Genomic DNA, 18,099 nt, shown 5'->3' on the forward strand with positions numbered 1-18,099 from the left:
AAAAGGCTGGGAATATCAATAACTGTAGTGCTTCTCTTCCTGACGAACTTAACATATTCTACGCAAGATTTGAACAGAAGAGGAGTGTCCGCCCCCTCTGGATGAACCAGACCTGGTGGCATCGAGATTCATCGTCAGCGAGGAAGACGTTAGAAGAGCCTTCCTGAAGATAAATCCAAGGAAGGCGACGGGCCCAGATGGCGTCCCGGGACGGGTTCTCCGGACCTGTGCAAGCGAGCTAACTGGAGTGTTTGCTGACATCTTCAGCTGCTCTCTGCTTCAGTCTAAGATCCCCTCGTGTTTTAAGAAGGCAACGATAATCCCGGTGCCGAAGAAAAGCAAGGTGGCACGCCTGAATGACTACCGACCTGTAGCTCTAACTTCAATTGCTATGAAGTGTTTTGTGCGATTGGTTATGGCACACATCAACCATAACCTACCGGTCAACCTCGTCGCTTTGCAATTCGCCTATCGGAGCAACAGGTCAACGGCAGATGACATCTCTCTGGCACTACGTTCCTCCTTGGAACACCTGGAGAATAAAGACGCATATGTAAGGCTCCTTTTCATCGACTACAGCTCTGCCTTTAATACCATCATTCCAAATAAACTGATTCCTAAGCTCCGGAACCTGGGTCTTAGCACTCAGATCTGCAGCTGGATCTTCAACTTCCTCACAGACAGGACCCAGGCTGTAAAGATAGGGGACAAGCTCTCCTCTACAATCACTCTGAGCACCGGTGCCCCACAAGGCTGTGTACTCAGCCCCCTGCTGTACTCACTGTACACCCATGATTGTGTAGCCAAGTTTCCATCAAACTCAATATATAGTTTGCTGATGACACCACAATTGTAAGCTGTATCTTGGGTAATGATGAGTCTGAGTACAGAGAGGAAATTAAGAACCTGGTGGCATGGTGCGAAGACAATAACCTATCCCTCAATGTCAGCAAGACGAGGGAATTGGTTGTTGACTTCAGAAGGAGTAGCAGACCACACAACCCCATCTACATCGGTGGTGCGCAGATGGAACAGGTCAAAGCTTTAAGTTCCTCGGGATGAATATCACAAGTGACCTGACTTGGTCTAACCAAACAGAGTCCACTGCCAAGAAAGCCCACCAGTGCCTTTACTTCCTGAGAAAGCTGAAGAAATTTGGTCTGTCCCCTAAAACCCTCACTGATTTTTATAGGTGCACCGTAGAAAGCATTCTTCCCGGGTGCATCACAGCCTGGTATGGAAGTAGTCCTGTCCAAGACCGGAAGAAGCTGCAGAAGATTGTGAACATAGCCCAGCACACCACACAAACCAATCTTCCATTCTTGGACTCACTTTACACCACACGCTGTCAGAGCAGTACAGCCAGGATAATCAAGGACAAGACCTACCCAGCCAACACATTTTTTGTCCCACTTCCCTCCGGGAGAAGGTTCAGGAGCATGAAGATTCATACGGCCAGATTTGGGAACAGCTTCTTTCCAACTGTGATAAGACTGCTGAACAGATCCTGACCCGGATCTGGGCCGTACCTTCCAAATATCCAGACCTGACTTGCACTACCTTACTTTCCCTTTTCTATTTTCTAATTATGATTTATAATTTAAATTTTTATTATATTTACTTCGATTTGTACTTCAGGGAGCGCAAAGCGCAGAAACAGATATCACTGTAATGATTGCATGCTCTAGTATCAATTGGTGACAATAAAGTAAAATAAAATTGCCCCTCAAGTTCCTGTTAAATATTTCTCCTCTCGTCTTAAACCTATGCCCTCAATTTCCCCACTCTGGGAGAAAGCTTGTGTGCATTCACTCTATCTATGCCCCCCTGTAAGATCACCTCTCAGTCTCCTGTGCTCCAAGGACTAAAGTCCAAGCCTGTTCAACCTCTCCTATAACTTAGTCCCTCAAGTCCTGGCAGCATCCTTGTGAACCTATTCTGCACCCTTTCCTGTTTCCTAACATTTTCCCATAAAGGGGTGACTGAAACTAAACATGATATTGGCCTCAGCCGTGCTTGGTTGAGCTTTGATTCTTCCCAACTGGCTACAGTTTTTCTCCATTAAATCCTATTGCACTGATTGGGCTTGAGATCCAGAGGGCTTTGTCTGGTCGGTCTGAACGAACTTGCCCAGCTTTTCTTGAACCTGGACAATCTGTGAGCCTCGGGAACAAGTTGAGGACTGGGGTGAAATGCTGTCACTCTGCCTGGTGAGTGTAATTCCAAATCTGGGGCATGGTGGCACCTTGGGTAGAGGCTCCTGAGATCAGGCCTCGATCCTGCCCTCGGGTGCTGTCTGTGTGGAGTTCGCACATTCTCCCTGTGGTTCATCCTGGCACTGACCTCCAGAGCTGACAGTGTGGAGTTCATCGGCTCTTCCTGTGAACACTTGGGTTCAAACATAGAGGCTCTGAGGCCCACAATGTTGTGCTGACATTTTAACCTATTTCATAATCAGTCTAACCCTTCCCCAGACATAATTTTAAAAAATTTCATCCATGTGCCTACCTAAAAGTCTCCTAAATGTCTCTAAATCTGTCTACTGTCGTCTCTGGTTGAATGTTCCATGCACCATCCACTCTGTAATAATAACTTGCCTCTGATATCCCCCTCCCCCCAATCACCTTGTAATTATGCCCCCTGGTACTAGCCATGTCTGCCCTTCTTTGCGTTCGCTTTATGTCCTTGTGGATGCTCCGGTTCCAAGACATGTGAATTGGTAGGTTACTCGGCTGCTGTAAATTGTCCCTGTTGTGGAGAGGGGAGAATGGGATGCGGAGGGCAGGGTAAAGGAAAGGAGGATGGGTGCCTGATACTCGGTGCAATGACGCAGAGCGAGCCCTCACTGCCTGCACCGGGGGCTAGAGCTGTCAGTCTTGCTGGTTGCACCAACATTCAGAAAATGGCTTTTCTGTAAAGATGAAGGATATTCCTCAGAAAGTGTATTACTTACCAGGCACGCAGGCGATTAGTCCAACAGCAGTGGACTTAATCTCAGCTGATTGCTGGCAGAGAGTTAAACTCAAGGAGAAGCTGAGAGAGTTAAACATTTGCAAACATGGGTACCAGAGGATGAGAAAGACATTTGCTGCGAAAATTGAGCTTATTGTTGTACCTTTAGGACACGATCTAATTAAAGTCCAGGCACAGTGCCCGATTGTAACACGTCATTTACTTAGCTGGAAGAAATTAATGGCCGTAAATGATATTGCAGCCTGCTCCTCGCACCTGCTGTTCTCCCAGCCACCTCCATCAGTCCAGTTGCTGCAGGGAATTTGCCAAGTGATTGAGACTCGTTCCCGTTCTGGCTCTGGGGGAGGGGGCGGGTGGTGGTCAGGACGGGCGATGTCCCCAGTGAGGTTCTGGGCTGACCTGGGCCACCTCCCATCCCTGTACCAACCCACCAGCCTGCGTCTGCTTGGCATTGTTCGGTGTGACACAGCCGTTGGTATTAGTGCCAGCCGCTGTGTTGATCCCAGTATGAACCTGACCTCGGGTGCTGTCTGTGTGGAGTTTGCACGTTCTCCCCACGATCCCAGGTGCTCCAGTTCGGTATGTGGTTGCTATTGTCACGTGTGATGAGACACAGTTAAAAACTTTTGTTTTCCATGCCACTATTGGCATATCAAGGTAGTGAAAAAGAAAGCGGAACACAGGATAGAGTGTCGCAGTTACAGAGCGAGTGTAGTGCAGGTAGACAGAGTGTAAGGGCCATGGCACGATAGGTTGAGAAATCAAGCATTCCTCCTGCGTATAAGGACCATTCGGTGTTCTTGACAACAGAGGAATAGAAGCTGTCCTTGAACCTGGTGTTCAATCTAGCTTTTGTATATTCTGCCCTTGGCAGAAGGGTACAAGGGGGGAAGGAGAGGGAATGTCCAGGGTGGGATTGGTCCACGATTATATTGGTGGTTTTCCCAAAGCAGTGAGGAGCGTGGACAGAGCGAATGGAGGAGAGTCCAGTCCTGCCAAAGGGTTTCGGCCTGAAATGTCGACTGTACGTTTTCCCCACAGATGCTGCCTGGCCTGCTGAGCTCCTCCAGCATTTTGTGCCTGTTGAGCGGAGGGGAGGCTGGTTTTCGTGATGCTGTGTTCACAATTCTCCACAAGTTCTTGTAGTCACAGGCAGATCTGTGATGCTTTCTGAAAGGCACCTGAAAACATTGCTGAGGGTCATCAGGGTCATGCTGAACCTCTTGGGCCCGGGGCTCCGGCCTTGGCTTTGTGCTGGATCTGACATGTTCTCCGGCCCTGACCTTCTGGATGCAGAAGGAGCAGATTTGCCTTAGTTCCCACTCCTGGCTGCCTGGTAACTTGTAACAAACAGGCATCCTGGTGAGTGTAGGTTTGGGCAAAGTGTGTAACAGAGTCCACAGGCAGCAGGAACCTGGAAATACAGGTGTAAAAGAGAGGGAAAGGCAAGATCTTGCATTTTTGTGTTGTTACACAGAATCTGGACACCGTCCCACCCCCTCACCCCCAGAACTGTACACTAACTGTGACAATCAGGACTTAAGCCAGTTTGTACACAGAGCTCTGTGAGCCACCGAGGGTGGGTGGAATTGGAAATGGTTTGTTATTCCCATGTGTACTGAAGTACAGTGGAAAAACCTGTCTTGTATACTGTTCAATTCATTGCACAATGCCTTGAGTTAGTACAAGGAAAAGTAAAGTGTAACAGCTACGGGAAAAGTGCAGTGCAGGTAGACAGTGAGGTGCAAGCTCACGATGAGGTGGACTGTGAGGTCAGGAGTCTATGTTGGTGGTCCTAGGGCCGGGGAGGGTGGTGTGCGTGCATAAGGAATGGACTGCGGTTCGGAGGGGTTCCTCTCAGAATCAGATTTCTTATCACTGACATACTGTATGTCGTGAAATTTGTTGTTTTTGTGGCAACAGTCTGGTGGAAGACAAAAGTTACAATTTTTTTTTTAAAAAAGCAGTGTTAAAGAAGACTACTGTGGTGGTGTTCAGGGACCATTCAGAAGTCTGTTGGCAGAGGGGAAGAATCTGTTGCTAAAACATTGAGTGTGGGTCTTCAAGCTCCTGTGCCTCTTCCCTCACGGTAGTGCGAGAAGAGGGCTTGTACTTGATGGTGAGGGTCCCAATAGTGCTGTGCTGAGAGAGTCTACCGTTTACCTAAATAGAGTAACAATCCTACACTTTGCCCCGGGAGGGTGGGTCCAGATATTGCCCTCTGCTCTCTGAAGCTCACTGGTGTCTGGAGCTCTCCAGACTCTCGACAAGCGAACGAGAGAGGTGACCGCTGAACCAAGGTTGAGACCTTGGTTGAGGTGTGAAATTTCAGTCAGGTTCCAAATTTAATCAGTGTAAGGACATCCCGCAGTGATGTTATAGATTATGTCCTTGCATCTGCATAAACCCAGGGCGAAGTCTTAGGGAGAGTGCAAGATGTTGGGAACAATTTGAATTTAATTAATTGCTCAAGAAATGATCTTGTGTGCATGACTTCCAGAGGAAAGTCATCGACATAATTTCAGAGAGGAGGGGAGTGAGTGCCTCCAGGCAGGGACACAGATCGATCCATAAAGTGAGCAGATAAAGTTGCAACAAGGACACACAGTAAACACGAGGATGCGGATGCTGGAATCTGGAGCACAGAAACAAACTGCTGGGGGAACTCAGTGAATCAGGCAACCACTGAATTCTGAGAGGCCTGGATAAACTGGTCATGGGGGGGGGGGGGGACTTGTTCATTTGCTGTAGAGTCTAGAAACTAATGCATAGCATCAGAATCAAAGGACGTCCCTTTAGAGCTGAGGCAAGAAGGAATTTCTTTGGCCGGTGAATCTGTGGGAATTCATTGCCACAGACGACTGTGCAGGGCAGAGACTGATGAACCCTTGATTGGTAAGGGGGTTAAGGGTTGCCGGGGGAAATTAGTTTGAGAGCCAAAAAAAATCAGCCATGATTTAAAGGTGCAGCAGCCTTGATGGGCTGAATGGCCCGATTCTGCTCCTATATCATGTGGCGTTACCTGTGGAGGGAAATGGAAGGTCAGCGTTTTGGGTCGAGACCTCCAGCTGGACTGAAAGAGTAGAGGGGAGGTAGCCAGTGCGAGGGGGAGGGTGATTATTGGATGGTAGCTATCAAGAGGAAAGACTGAAGACAGAATTAAGTAACCGCACTAAACTGATATAAGTCACAGCTGGAGTACTCCAGCAAGGTTGAGTACTAGCGTGTGGGAAGGTGGACCAATAGAATTTTGCCCATGGCAGGAGACCACATTGCATCACAACTGTGCCCTCGTATAACTGTCTAGCAAACTTCCAAAAGCTCGAGTTTTACTGCTTCCCAGCAGTTTCCAGTGAGATGTTTCCAAGGAAGTGGCAACCCAATGACCTGGTGTCATGACAACAATTGGGCTGGTCAATGACTTCATAAAGTGGGTGGGGGGTTGGACAAGTGCTTCTGTTTATTGTGTTGAGGTTGAGAGGTTTGAAAGCTTCAGGTTCCTTGATGTGAACATCTCCAATAGCCAGTCCTGGTCCAACCACGTTGATGTCACAGCCAAGTAAGCTCGTTAATACCTCTACTTCCTCAGGAGGCTAAAGAAATTCAGCATATCCCTGTCAACTCCAACTAATTTTCATCAATGCATCACAGAAAGCATTCAATCTCTAGCAAATCCTCAGCACATGACCGCAAGAAACTGCAGAGAGTTGGTTATGGACACGGCTCAGCACATCACAGGAACCAGCCTCCCCTCTATGGACTCTGTCTGGATTTCTCAATTTCTCAAGTGCCTCAGTAAATCAGCAGCCCCATCGAAGACCCCACCCACTCTGGAATTCTCTGTCCTCCCCTCTCCCATCAGGCAGAAGATACAAAAGTCTGAAAGCACGTACCATCAAGCTCAAGAACAGCTTCTACCCTGCTGTTTCCAGACTCTTGAATGGACCTCTTGTACGATCAGAGGGTCTGCTGGCCTCATCACCTACCTTGCACTATAGTTTACCAGCACAGCATAGTTCTGGTATCGTTAATCCTTTGTTGTTATTATTTTACTTTATCCTAGCTCTGTGCACAGTGTAATGATGTGATCTGTATGCAAGACAAGCTATTCATTATAATCTTGCTACATGTGACAATAATAAACCAAACTGATACCAAGCTTAGGCAGGCCTAGTTCAAGTTTAATTTTCATTCAACCACACACATGAATACAGCCAAATGAAACAGCGTTCCTCCGGGGCCAAGGTGAAAAACACAGTACCGACAGCACACCATAACACATAGTTATGTTAGCAGAAAAAAACATACAGTAAAAAAACTATAGCCCAAGTCCCTGAGTGGCATGGGATGTTATCCTGGTCCAGCTTGTCTTCCATCGAGCAAACACTGTAGGGCAGTACCAATGGGGGGGTGGGGGGGGGGGGGCACCCCCAACCCATTACAGGTTCCAGTGCCCCCAAAGAGGCCTCTGCTCTCTTCCACATCGCCTCGCTCGTCTGCAACAGGCAACACCGTGGCGTGAGGGTCTGGTCTATGCTTCAACCAAAGCAGCACAGCTCCCCCACCGTCACTCTCGCCAATGAACCGCTGAACCAGACTTGCAGTATTCTACGTGACCAATGTCCAACAGGGTACTGTGATCACAGTAAATACTGTCCTTCAGTCGCTCACTGCGAGTCTCACTCAATCACCACAGCCGCTCTTAAAGCGACCTTGACGATGAAATGCCCACTGTGCAGTGAAGGAGGCACTTGACAACAATTACATTTACACAGCACTCAGAGACCTCTCGAAAGGTAATTGATGCACAGTGAGTGTTGTGCTGACAAATGCAAGGGTCATTCTGCAAGTCAATAACCAGTTCATCTCGGTATTTGGTGCCTTGGATCCCTCATCGCTAATCCTGCAGGTTGACCGAGGGGCACTGCATGTCTCATAGGATGGGCAGACTATGCTCAGCATCTCACCTGAAAGCATCCCATTTAACCTCATGTCTCTCCACTTGGTCCTACTCCAGGAGATTAAATCCCAGATGTGTTCAGTTCCAGTTGCCTCATTGTAGGAAGAACGTGGAGGATTCAGAGAGGGTGCAGAGGGGACTTATCAGGATGATACCTGAACTAGGGAGCATGTCTTATGAGGAGGGGTTGAGTGAGCTCGGGCTTTTTGGAGTGAAGGAGGATGAGAGGTGACTTGATAGAGGTGTACAAGGTGAGAAGAGGCACAGATAGAGTGGACAGCCAGTGCCTTTTTCCCAAGGTGGAAACGGCTAATCACAAAAAGCCGTAAGTTTAAGGTGATTGGAGGAAATGATAGAGGAGATGTCAGAAATAGGTTTTTTACACAGCATGGTACACGCATGGAACACGCCACCAAGGTGCTGGTAGAAGCAGGTACATTAGGACACTTCATACACTCTTAGTTAGGCTTGTGTGTGGAGGGCTAAGTGGGAAGGCAGGGTTTAAGTGATCTTAGTTTAAAAAGTCGACACAACATTGTGCGCCAAAGGGTCTATACTGTGCTGTACTGTCTGAAGTTCCAAATGTTCCATGTTATTACTTGCTGTGTCATCTTGTTTTCATGGGATTGTGGTCAGAAATGCAGTAATGAAAACAGGTAATATTGTCACCCAGTCTACACCTATCGAAAGAAAGATGCTGTTTCAGTTACCTACCTCCCGTACTGTCTGTGTGCGGTTTTCTCGTGTGACTGTGTGGTGCTGTAGTTGCCCTCCATTTCCCAAAGGCTCCCAGGTCAGGGGTAACTGGGCTGCTGGAGATTGCTACCAGTGAGTGGCAATATCTGGTGGGAGTTGACGGGAATTGAAGGACAAGTGTAATGGGGTGGCTAATGGTCAGCATGAACTCAGTGGGCCGAAGGGCCTGTTTCTACATTGTGTGACTCTACACCAGGGGTTCTCAAGCTGGGGTCCACAAACTCCTTGCTTAATGGTATTGGTCCATGGCATAAAGGTTGGGAGCCCCTGCCCTACACTGAGAATCTGTCTGGCTTGCAGTGTGTTTCCAGCAGTTTATTTTGGATTTCTTGCAGAAGTTTTTTTTATTTTCCGTCAGTGAAGCGGTAATGGATATAGAATTGGCAGTGACCTTCCGAAAGAGAGCTCTCTGACTGTCTGAGGGTAGAGTTATATACAGCAGTGGGGAATGAGCGTGGGAGTGGTGCTAATTGGTGAGCTCTTTCAAAGAACCAGCACAGGCACGCTGGACCTCCTTCGGGGTTGCAAGGTTCTATAATAAATTGTCAGCACGTAGCTGGTATTAACATCTTAAACCATGGAGCTCCTCCTGTGTCTCAGTGTGACACTAAGGCATACAGAACAGCAAAGTCCCTGACTGCTAGTCTGCACTGTTACTTATCTCACTGGGGTGATGTATTAATAGCCTCTCCTCTAGAAGGGAGACGCAAGAGCCGGCAGATGCTGGAAGCTATAGCACAGGCAAACTGCTGGAAGAACTTGTCGGCTATTGCCCCTCTTTTTTTTTTCCAGCCTCAACCCACCCAAAACTTTGGCAGCCTGTTTCCCTCCCCAGATGCTGACTGACCCACTGAGATCCTCCAGCACTTTGTGTGTTGCTCCAGATTCCAGCGTCTGCAGTGTCTTGTGTTTCCACCACGAGCTCTGTCAACTCTTCTCGTTACCTCAGTAAAGCAGGCAGCATAATCAAAGACCCACCCACCCTGGGCATTCTCTCTTCTCCCCTCCCATCGGGCAGAAGATACAAAAGCCTGAAAGCATCTACCACCAGGCCCAAGGACAGTTTCTACCCCGCTGTTGTGAAACTCTTGAACGGGAATGGGGAGAGGAATTAAAATGGTCGGCCACCAGGAAATACCATCCTTTGGTAGATTGTTAAAAGGGAATAACCACAGCTGAGCCCCAAAGGCATTAATGGTTTAGGGTGAAATTCTGATTATAAGCCTTATTATATTATTATTGCTATATTTCTACACTATTCTTGGTTGGTGCGACTAACGAAACCCAATTTCCCTCGGGATCAGTAAAGTATGTCTGTTAACAATTCTCTCCGCGAGTGTATTGGAATGGAGATCACTGCTATTACTGTAAAGGACAGTGAATGAATTAGAGAGGGGTGTATGCTGCCAGAACTAGAGGGCCTGAGGAGAGGTTGGGAGTGTTGTACCTGTGCATTGTAAACACAAGAGGTTCTTCAGATTTCAGATGCTGGAAATTTTGAGCAACACACACAGAATCCTGGAGGAACTCAGCAAGACAGGCAGCATTTGTGGAGAGCGATAAACAGTTAATGTTTCAGGCCAGGATCCTCACCAAAGTTCAAACTAAATTTATTATCAAAGTGGTGCCATATACTACCCTGACATTCATTTTCTTGGCAGGCATTCACAGTAGATCCAAAGAAACACGATAGGATCGATGAACAATTCACACCAGCAAAGACGGGCAAAAGACCAATGCGCATGAGGCAACAACTACAAGTAAAGCAAGATAATGAATAAATAATGTTGAGAGCATGGGTTGTAGAGTCCTTGAAAGTAAGACTAGGTTGTGGGTTCAGTATCCTATTGGGAGCAAGCTGAAGGATGACCTGTAGTCAATGTTTAAAAAGGAATATCTAGGATCAGAGGGAATAGCTTCAGAGTTTTAGAACGGAGATGAGGAGGAATTTTGTTAGCCAGAGGGTAGTGAATCTGTGGAATTCATTGCCACAGGCAGCTGTACAGGCCAACTCATTGGGTATATTTATAGCAGAGGCCGATAAGGTCTTGATCAATAGGGGTGTCAAAGTTTGCATGGAGAAAGCAGGAACATGGTGTTGAGAGGGAGAATAAATCAGCCATGTTGGAATGGCGAAGACTCGATGGGCTGAATGGCCTAATTCTGCTTCTCTGTTGTGGTCTAATAACAGGGGGTTTATTAAAATTTTGCTGTGCACAATGAAACCGGTCGAACCTGATGTACCTGAGCCTAAATTTGGTACAGTTTTTATTTATAAGTACAGTGCGGAACAGGCTCTTCCAGCCCCGTGCGTTGCACGCCGCCCAGCGGTCCACCGATATAATCCTAGCCTAATCACAGGAGCACTTTCTCAGCTGGCGAGATTACCAGTAAAACTGCATTTCGATAACAGCATGACTTAATTAAGTAGCAGATTAGGTCCCGATAAAAAGGTTATCCGCAGGTCTATCCAAATCCAATTTTCCATTACAGTAAATGGGCACACACAACAGGTGAAGTTCCTGAGTCACTGCTGCATTCCATGTCTCTACGTCTACATGTGGTTTTATTTATTTTAATTTTTCATTTTATTGATATACAGTGTGGAGAAGGCCCTCCATGCCCTTCGAGGTGCACCACCCAGCATTTAACCCTAGCCCAATCACAGGACAATTTACAATGATCAATTTCAGGGGAAGAACGTACAGCCAGCAGCGGGAATCGAACCCGGGTCGCCTGTACTGTAGAGCATTGTGCTAACCACTGCACTACCCTGTTCCACAGTCCACGTCCCTATTTACTAATTATTAGCCCTCACTATTCTTTCTCTGGCAACATTCCTGATGAACAGTCTCGACCCAAGACGTCAACTGTTTATCTCCCTCCACAGATGCTGCCTGACCTGCTGAGTTCCCCCAGCATTTGTGTGTGTGTGTTGCTGCACCTGAGGAAGCATTTCTGGTCCACTCTCTCGAAGCTCCTCCTAATGCGTCCCAGTAGTAGAAGTTGCAGAACCAAGGGGAGCAAATTCCCTCTCCTCTCCACAGGGCTGAAACCAGTCATCCCTGGCTTCATTTACTGAAATTCTCCCTCAGGCCTCGATGCAAGAATATGCCTTGTAGAGTGATGCAGCACAAAACAGGCCCTTCGACCCATCGCATGCATGCCAGCTATCCAGCATACATCTGTACTGATCCCGTCCACCAGTGTTTCGTGGTCCGCAGGACTGTCTTGGTTACTGGTCAATGCTGTGAGAGTTTCTGCCTCCGCTACCCAGTGCGTTCTAGAATCCGGTTTATTATCACTGACCTGCCGGGAAATCAGTTGTTTTGCGGCGCCAGCTCAGTGCAAGACATAAAAATGTTCTACAAGTTACAACAAGAAATAGGTAAAGGAAGAGGACAAAAAGAGAGCAAAGTAGAGAGGTGGTGTTTGTGGACCGTTTGGAAATCTGACAGTGGAGGGGAAGAAGCTGTTCCTAAAATGTTGAGTGTGTGTCTTCAGGCTCCTGTACCTCCTCCCTGATGGTAGTAATGAGAAGAGGGCACGTCTTAGGCGGTCTGGGTCCTTACTGATTGATATCGTCTTTCTGAGACACCACCTTTTCAAGTCATTCAGATTCTAACCACCCTCTAAATGATAAAACTCTTCCTCAGATGCCCTCTAAGCCTTTAAGGCGCAGTGCGCTGTGTGAGGATTGGGTCGGACTGGCTGGCTTGCTCCTTGTGGCCGAAGCTGGGGGATTACCTGAGCTGAGGACCGCGTGCTGAGTGAGCATTTGCACTAGGCGGCAGGGACGTCCTGTGCCCTGCGGTTCTCCAGTTGGGCTTTGGAATTGGCATTGGGTTGTTATGTGTCACCTGTGCCAAGATCCAGTGAAAAGCTTGACTTGTCAACCGTTCATGCAGATCAGCTCATTAAACAGTGTACTGAGCTAGAACAAGGTAAAACGGTAACAATGCGGAGGAAGTGCATTGCAGGCAAACGATAAGGTGTTAGATCATAATAAGGTAGATTATCAGGCTGAGTCCATTTTGTCGTACAAGCGGTCTGTTCGAGAGTCCGATACAGGAGGGAGACCCACAGCTCATCACCTAATTCCAAGTAGATGTGGGTTCATATCGAGTGGGGTTTGGTGGTTTGGGAGGACGTTCCCCAGAAATGGCTGGACCAGATGAGCAGTGTCGGGACAGGGAGGGCCAAGAATCGCCGAAACCAGAGAGGTGGAGTGGCTGCATTTGGAAACGTGAGCTCGGAGTCCTCGGTGCTGAAGGAGAGAGATGGGGAGCATTGACTCAGTTCGTGAGCCTGCGGTCCACATTACTGAAGGAAAACATTAACTCAGTTTATGAGCTTGCGGTCCACGTTACTGAAGGAGAGAGGTGGAAAGCGTTCACTAGGCTTATGAGCTTATGATCCACAGCACTGAAGGAGAGCGTTAACTCAGCTCGTGAGTTTGTGGTCCACAGCACTGAAGGAGAGGAGGCGGAGAGGGTTAACTCAGCCCATGAGCTTGAGGTAGCTGCACCTCACAATAATAATTATTTTAAAACTATAAATTGCAGTAAGAAATATATAAATCAATAAAAAAAATATAAATTAAGTAGTGCAAAAAGAGAGCAAAACAAAACAAGGTAGTTTTCAGGATTCATTGTCCCTTCAAAAATTGGATGGTAGGGGGAAGAAGCTATTCCTGAAGCGTTGAATATGTATCTTCAAGCTCCTGTACCTCCCCCCTGTTGATAGCAAGGAAAAGAGGGCATGTCCTGGATGATGGATGCTTCCTTGTGGTATTTCCATTGAAAGGTGTCCTCAGTGCTGGAGAGGCTAGTGCCCATGCTGGAGCTGGCAGAGTTTACAACTTTCTGCAGTTTTTTTCCAGTCCTCTGGAGTGGCCCCTCTAAACCAGATGGTAATGCAACCAGTTAAAATGCTCTCTGTGGTACATCTGTTGAAATTTATGAGAGTCTTTGGTGACTCAAACTCCTATGAAATAAAATCACAGCAGTTCCTTCTGTGTCATAGCATCAATATGTTGGACACAGGATAGGTCCTCAGACGTTGACAGCCAGGAACATGAAACTGCTCACACTTTCTGCTGCTGATCCTTCGATGAGGACTGGTGTGTGTTCTCTCAACTTCCCTTTCCTGATGTCCAGAATCAATTCTTTGGTCTTACAGACATTTTGTGCAAGGTTATTGTTGTAACACCCCTCAACCGGCTGGCCTGTCTCGTTCCTGTACGCCTCCTCTTCATCATCTGAAATTCTGCCAACAATAGTCGTTTCATTGGCAAATTTATAGATTGCGTTTGAGCTATGCCTGGTCACGTAGTCATGGATCTATAGAGGGCAGAATGGTCAGCTGAGCACATAAACTTATAGATTGCGTTTGAGCTGTGCCTGGTCACGTAGTCATGGACCTATAGAGGGCAGAATGGTCAGCTGAGCACATAAACTTATAGATTGCGTTTGAGCTGTGCCTGGTCACGTAGTCATGGATCTATAGAGGGCAGAATGGTCAGCTGGGCACATATGCTGGAGCTGCACCAGTGGACTGTCGGCAAGGAAGAGATGTCATTTCTGATCCGGTGAGGAAGTCAAGGATCCAGTTGCAGAGGGAGTTGAAGCCAAGCCTAGGCTTTGGAGCTTGTTGATCAGAACTAGGGGTATGATTGTGTTGAATGCTGAGCCGTAGTCCATAAACAGCAGCCTGTAGTAGGTATTACTGTTGTCCAAGGCTGAGTGGAGAGCGAGTAAGATTGCATTTGCTCTAGCCCTATTTTGGCAATAGGCAAATTTCAGTGGGTCTGGGTCCTTGTTTAGGCAGGAGTTGATTCTAGTCATGACCAACCTCTCAAAGCAGTTGGTCAGAGCAGAAGTGAGTGCCACTGGGTGACGGTCATTGAGGCAGCTATGGCAGTTATGGGTCTCGTCCTCAGCAGACTACAAACCTCCTGATTCATCCACGGCTTGTGATCTGGGTATGTCTGGTATGTGCTTGAGGACACGGACTCGTCCACGCAGCTCTCGATGAAGTCGGTGACCGGCTGTGGCGTATTCGTAGATAAGTCCCAGAGTATTGTCCAGACAAAGCAGCCCTGTAAGCGCCCCTCTGACTCCCTTGAACAAACCTTGGTCCTCACCGCTACTCACTCCAAACCATTATGCATGCAGATGGAACGCTTAGTATGGTGGATAGATAAAAATTGGTAAGTGTTGACAGAAACACGCTGAAATTCTTTGGCTTCTGACAAAGTAGAGGTATGAATGGGCTTTCTTGGCTGTGGCATCAACCTGGTTGGACCAAGGCCAGCTTCTGGTGATGTCCGCACTTTCAGCTGTCAGGCCTCTCAACCTCAGCACCTTTCATGATGGAGCACAGAAGCAAGTCTCTCTGTCAAAAGCAGTGTATTTGTGTTCCTCTTGTCCCTCGTAGATTGTCCAGCAGTACAGTACAGCACAGGAACAAGCTCTTCCTCCCACGTGCCTATCTAATTCCACCTCCCTGCACATGGTCCGTGTCCCTCCATTCTGCCTGTTCGTGAGCCTCTGAGATGTCACTATTGTATCTACATCTACAACCTCTTCTGGCACCAAGTTCCAAGCTCCTACCACTCCTTGTATACATTTTAAAAAATTGCCTGGTAAACCCACCTTTAAACTTCCCCCTCTCTCCTTACAGCTGTGCTCTATTATGTACAGTATGTCATTTCCACCCTGAGGAAAGAAACTATCCATCCTATTATTGCTTTTTTATATCCTCCTGTCTATTCTCATCTAATTCAACTGCCTCATTTGCTCATCCAGCCTTCCCTTAAATGTTACCTTCACCATCCCCCTCGACTGCTTGCTGTGGCGGCAAGTCGCATCCTCTTGGGACCAGCGAAACATTTTTGTGGTGCAGGAAACAACAGGTTGGTTGAGTTGGTCTGTTGGTTGTTGCTTGGTAGAGAGAGAGAAGACACCATTTTTTATCCTTGTGCTTTTCCAGCATTTACTCTGCACTCCAGTCAGCTCATAATTTGCTTTTACAAGGACATCCCGGTTTGTAACTGACAGTGATGGCCTGGTGGTTGAGGCTATCAGTGTTCATTAAAAATTAAAGTACAAAGCTCTGGGTTCTGGAATTAGGAAGTTCCAGAAATACACAGCAAGTTGGGCTGCACCCAAGGGAGGTAAAACAAAGCTAACATTTTGGAGCGAAAGCCCTTCTTCGGAGCTGGTCAGAGGCAGTTGGGGCCTGACCTGCTGAGTATTTCTATTCTTATCACACACGTGCTCCCAGGTTACGAAGTACAACCAAGTGTTTGGGAGACTGGCAGGATTGATTTACCAGCTGCTGTCAGGGCCGCAGGCATCTTCTGCCATGAGGGAATTCTCCGTTCCCCGCCACGTTTTCAATTTGGGGGCTGTCTGGCTCATGGGAATATTACAGCCCTGATTTGGGGGACTTGGAGATGAGAGATGGGAACACGTGGCTTGTAAACTTGTCCAGTGGCCCAGGGGGCTAGCCCCCTTCCAGTGGGTATTAACACAATGAAAAACTTGCCTGATGCAGCATCAGAGGTACGTGGGTTCAGACAACACACATAACTTATGCTCAACGGTAACTGGGACTTGGTAATTGGTACTCCCGGCCCAATGGGAGTGGTGAGAAAAGGGCACGGCCCAGGTGGTGGGATCCTTGAAGACAGCACCTCCTGTAGATGTTGTCAGCGGTGGGGAGGACTGTGTCCACGACTCTCCGCAGCCTCTTGCATTTCTGTGCGTTGGAATGGCTGTACCTTCCAGTGGCCAGAGACTGGTGAATCTGTAGAATTCTTTGCCACAGGGAGCTGTGGAGGCCAAATCTTTATTTAAGGCAGAGGTTGATAGATTCTTGATTGGTCAGGACATGAAGGAATAGAGGAAGAAGGCAGGAGATTGGGGCTGAGAGGAAAATTGGATGTTCCATGAAGAAAAATGGCCTAATTCTATAGCTATGGTCTTATGATTCTGACTAGCTCCATCACACTTCCAGTGCAGAGGATCGAAAGAGGCTGCAGAGGGTTGTGGATTCAGCATCTCCATCAGAGCGCTGCCCTCCCTACTGTTGAGCCCGTCTTCAGGAGGCTGTGCCTCAAAAAGGCAGCGTCCATCACTGAGGGCCTTCACCACTGGGGGCTCCCATCAGGGAGCCTGAAGACCCACACTCAGTGATCCAAGAACAGCTTCTTCCCCTCCGCCATCAGTCCCTGAACCCGTGGACATTACTTCATTTTTCTGTTGCATTATTTATTTACCTTTGTTATTTATAGTATGTCTCATGTCACATAAGTCAGTGATAACAAACGGTTTTTGATCTTGATGTGACCAGTCAGGATGCGATACATTCTGAATACTGGATGAACTCAGCGGCTCAGGCTGTACCTCTGGAGGGATGTGAGTGGTTAATGTTTCAGGCCCAGGCTCGAGACGTTTACTGTTCATTTCCCTCCACAGATGTGGCCTGACCCGCTGAGTTCCTCCAGTAGTTTTGGTGATGCTGCAGATCTCCAGCATCCGCAGGGCCTCGTGTGTCAGGGTGCTTCCGACAGTGGGTCTGCAGAAGTTTCACGGCCTCTTGTGCCTTTTCCAGGTCATTCTGCACTTCATGGTGGGCTCTCCCAGCGCAGCGGTCAGTCAGGACCTGGCTCAGCTCCTCATTCAGGCCGGACTCATGAAGGGGTGAGTGGCGCAGCTTTGCAGAGGATTTGCCCCCAATCCCAGCGGCGGTCGAACCAGGACCTCCAGCTCTCCCAGAGGCACGGGGACAGAAAGGAGTCGTGGGTGGGAGTCCTGTTGTCTGAGCGACGCCCCGGAGAAGTGCTGTCGCTCACGGCTCTCTCTTCTGGAGGCTGAGCCGAGGGACGAGTGTCACTCCAAGGCTGAGCTTTCACAGCAAGAGCCATCTGGAAATGTTGTTTGACACATTCACTGACTCTCTGACGTCCCACGGAGCAGCCTTCCAACAGCGTTAAGAGGCTGTGTGCGTATATTGGGACCCTGAGAGATCATCAGGGCTGTGTTAACGTAGAAAGCGTGGAGTGAGAGAGGGCTTACACAATCCACACCAGTGTGGCACCACCCCAAATGGTATCGGCTCGCACCCAGGGTGGATGAGCGGGATTCCTGCTGTGATATCAGAACAGCCCCTGCTGGGAGGGCAGGCCTGTTGGCCACGACACTAATTCAGGGTGGGGTCGTGGCTCTCAGTTCACACACACAGTCCTCTCCCCCTTCTGAGATGGGGTGGGGTAGTGAGTCACACACTATCCTCTCCCTCTGGGACTGGGTGTGACAGTGGGTCACACACTGTCCTCTCTCCCTCGGGGATCGGGTGTGACAGGGGGTCACACACTGTCCTCTCTCCCTCTGGGACTGGGTGGG

The 18,099-nt window shown here is 48.2% G+C and overlaps 1 protein-coding gene across 2 annotated transcripts in view; it reads left to right on the forward strand.

The window, feature by feature from the left end:
* gtf2h4 (general transcription factor IIH, polypeptide 4) overlaps positions 1–18,099 on the forward strand; it is a 137,691-nt gene that overhangs the window by 74,788 nt on the left and 44,804 nt on the right. For both annotated transcript variants that reach the window (XM_073032356.1, XM_073032347.1), the window contains exon 7: positions 17,309–17,397. In XM_073032356.1, coding sequence (XP_072888457.1) covers positions 17,309–17,397 — 89 coding nt within the window. The remainder of the gene's footprint in view (positions 1–17,308; positions 17,398–18,099) is intronic.

This window comes from Hemitrygon akajei, chromosome 2 (genome assembly GCF_048418815.1).
Source record: "Hemitrygon akajei chromosome 2, sHemAka1.3, whole genome shotgun sequence".
Lineage (NCBI taxonomy): Eukaryota > Metazoa > Chordata > Chondrichthyes > Myliobatiformes > Dasyatidae > Hemitrygon > Hemitrygon akajei.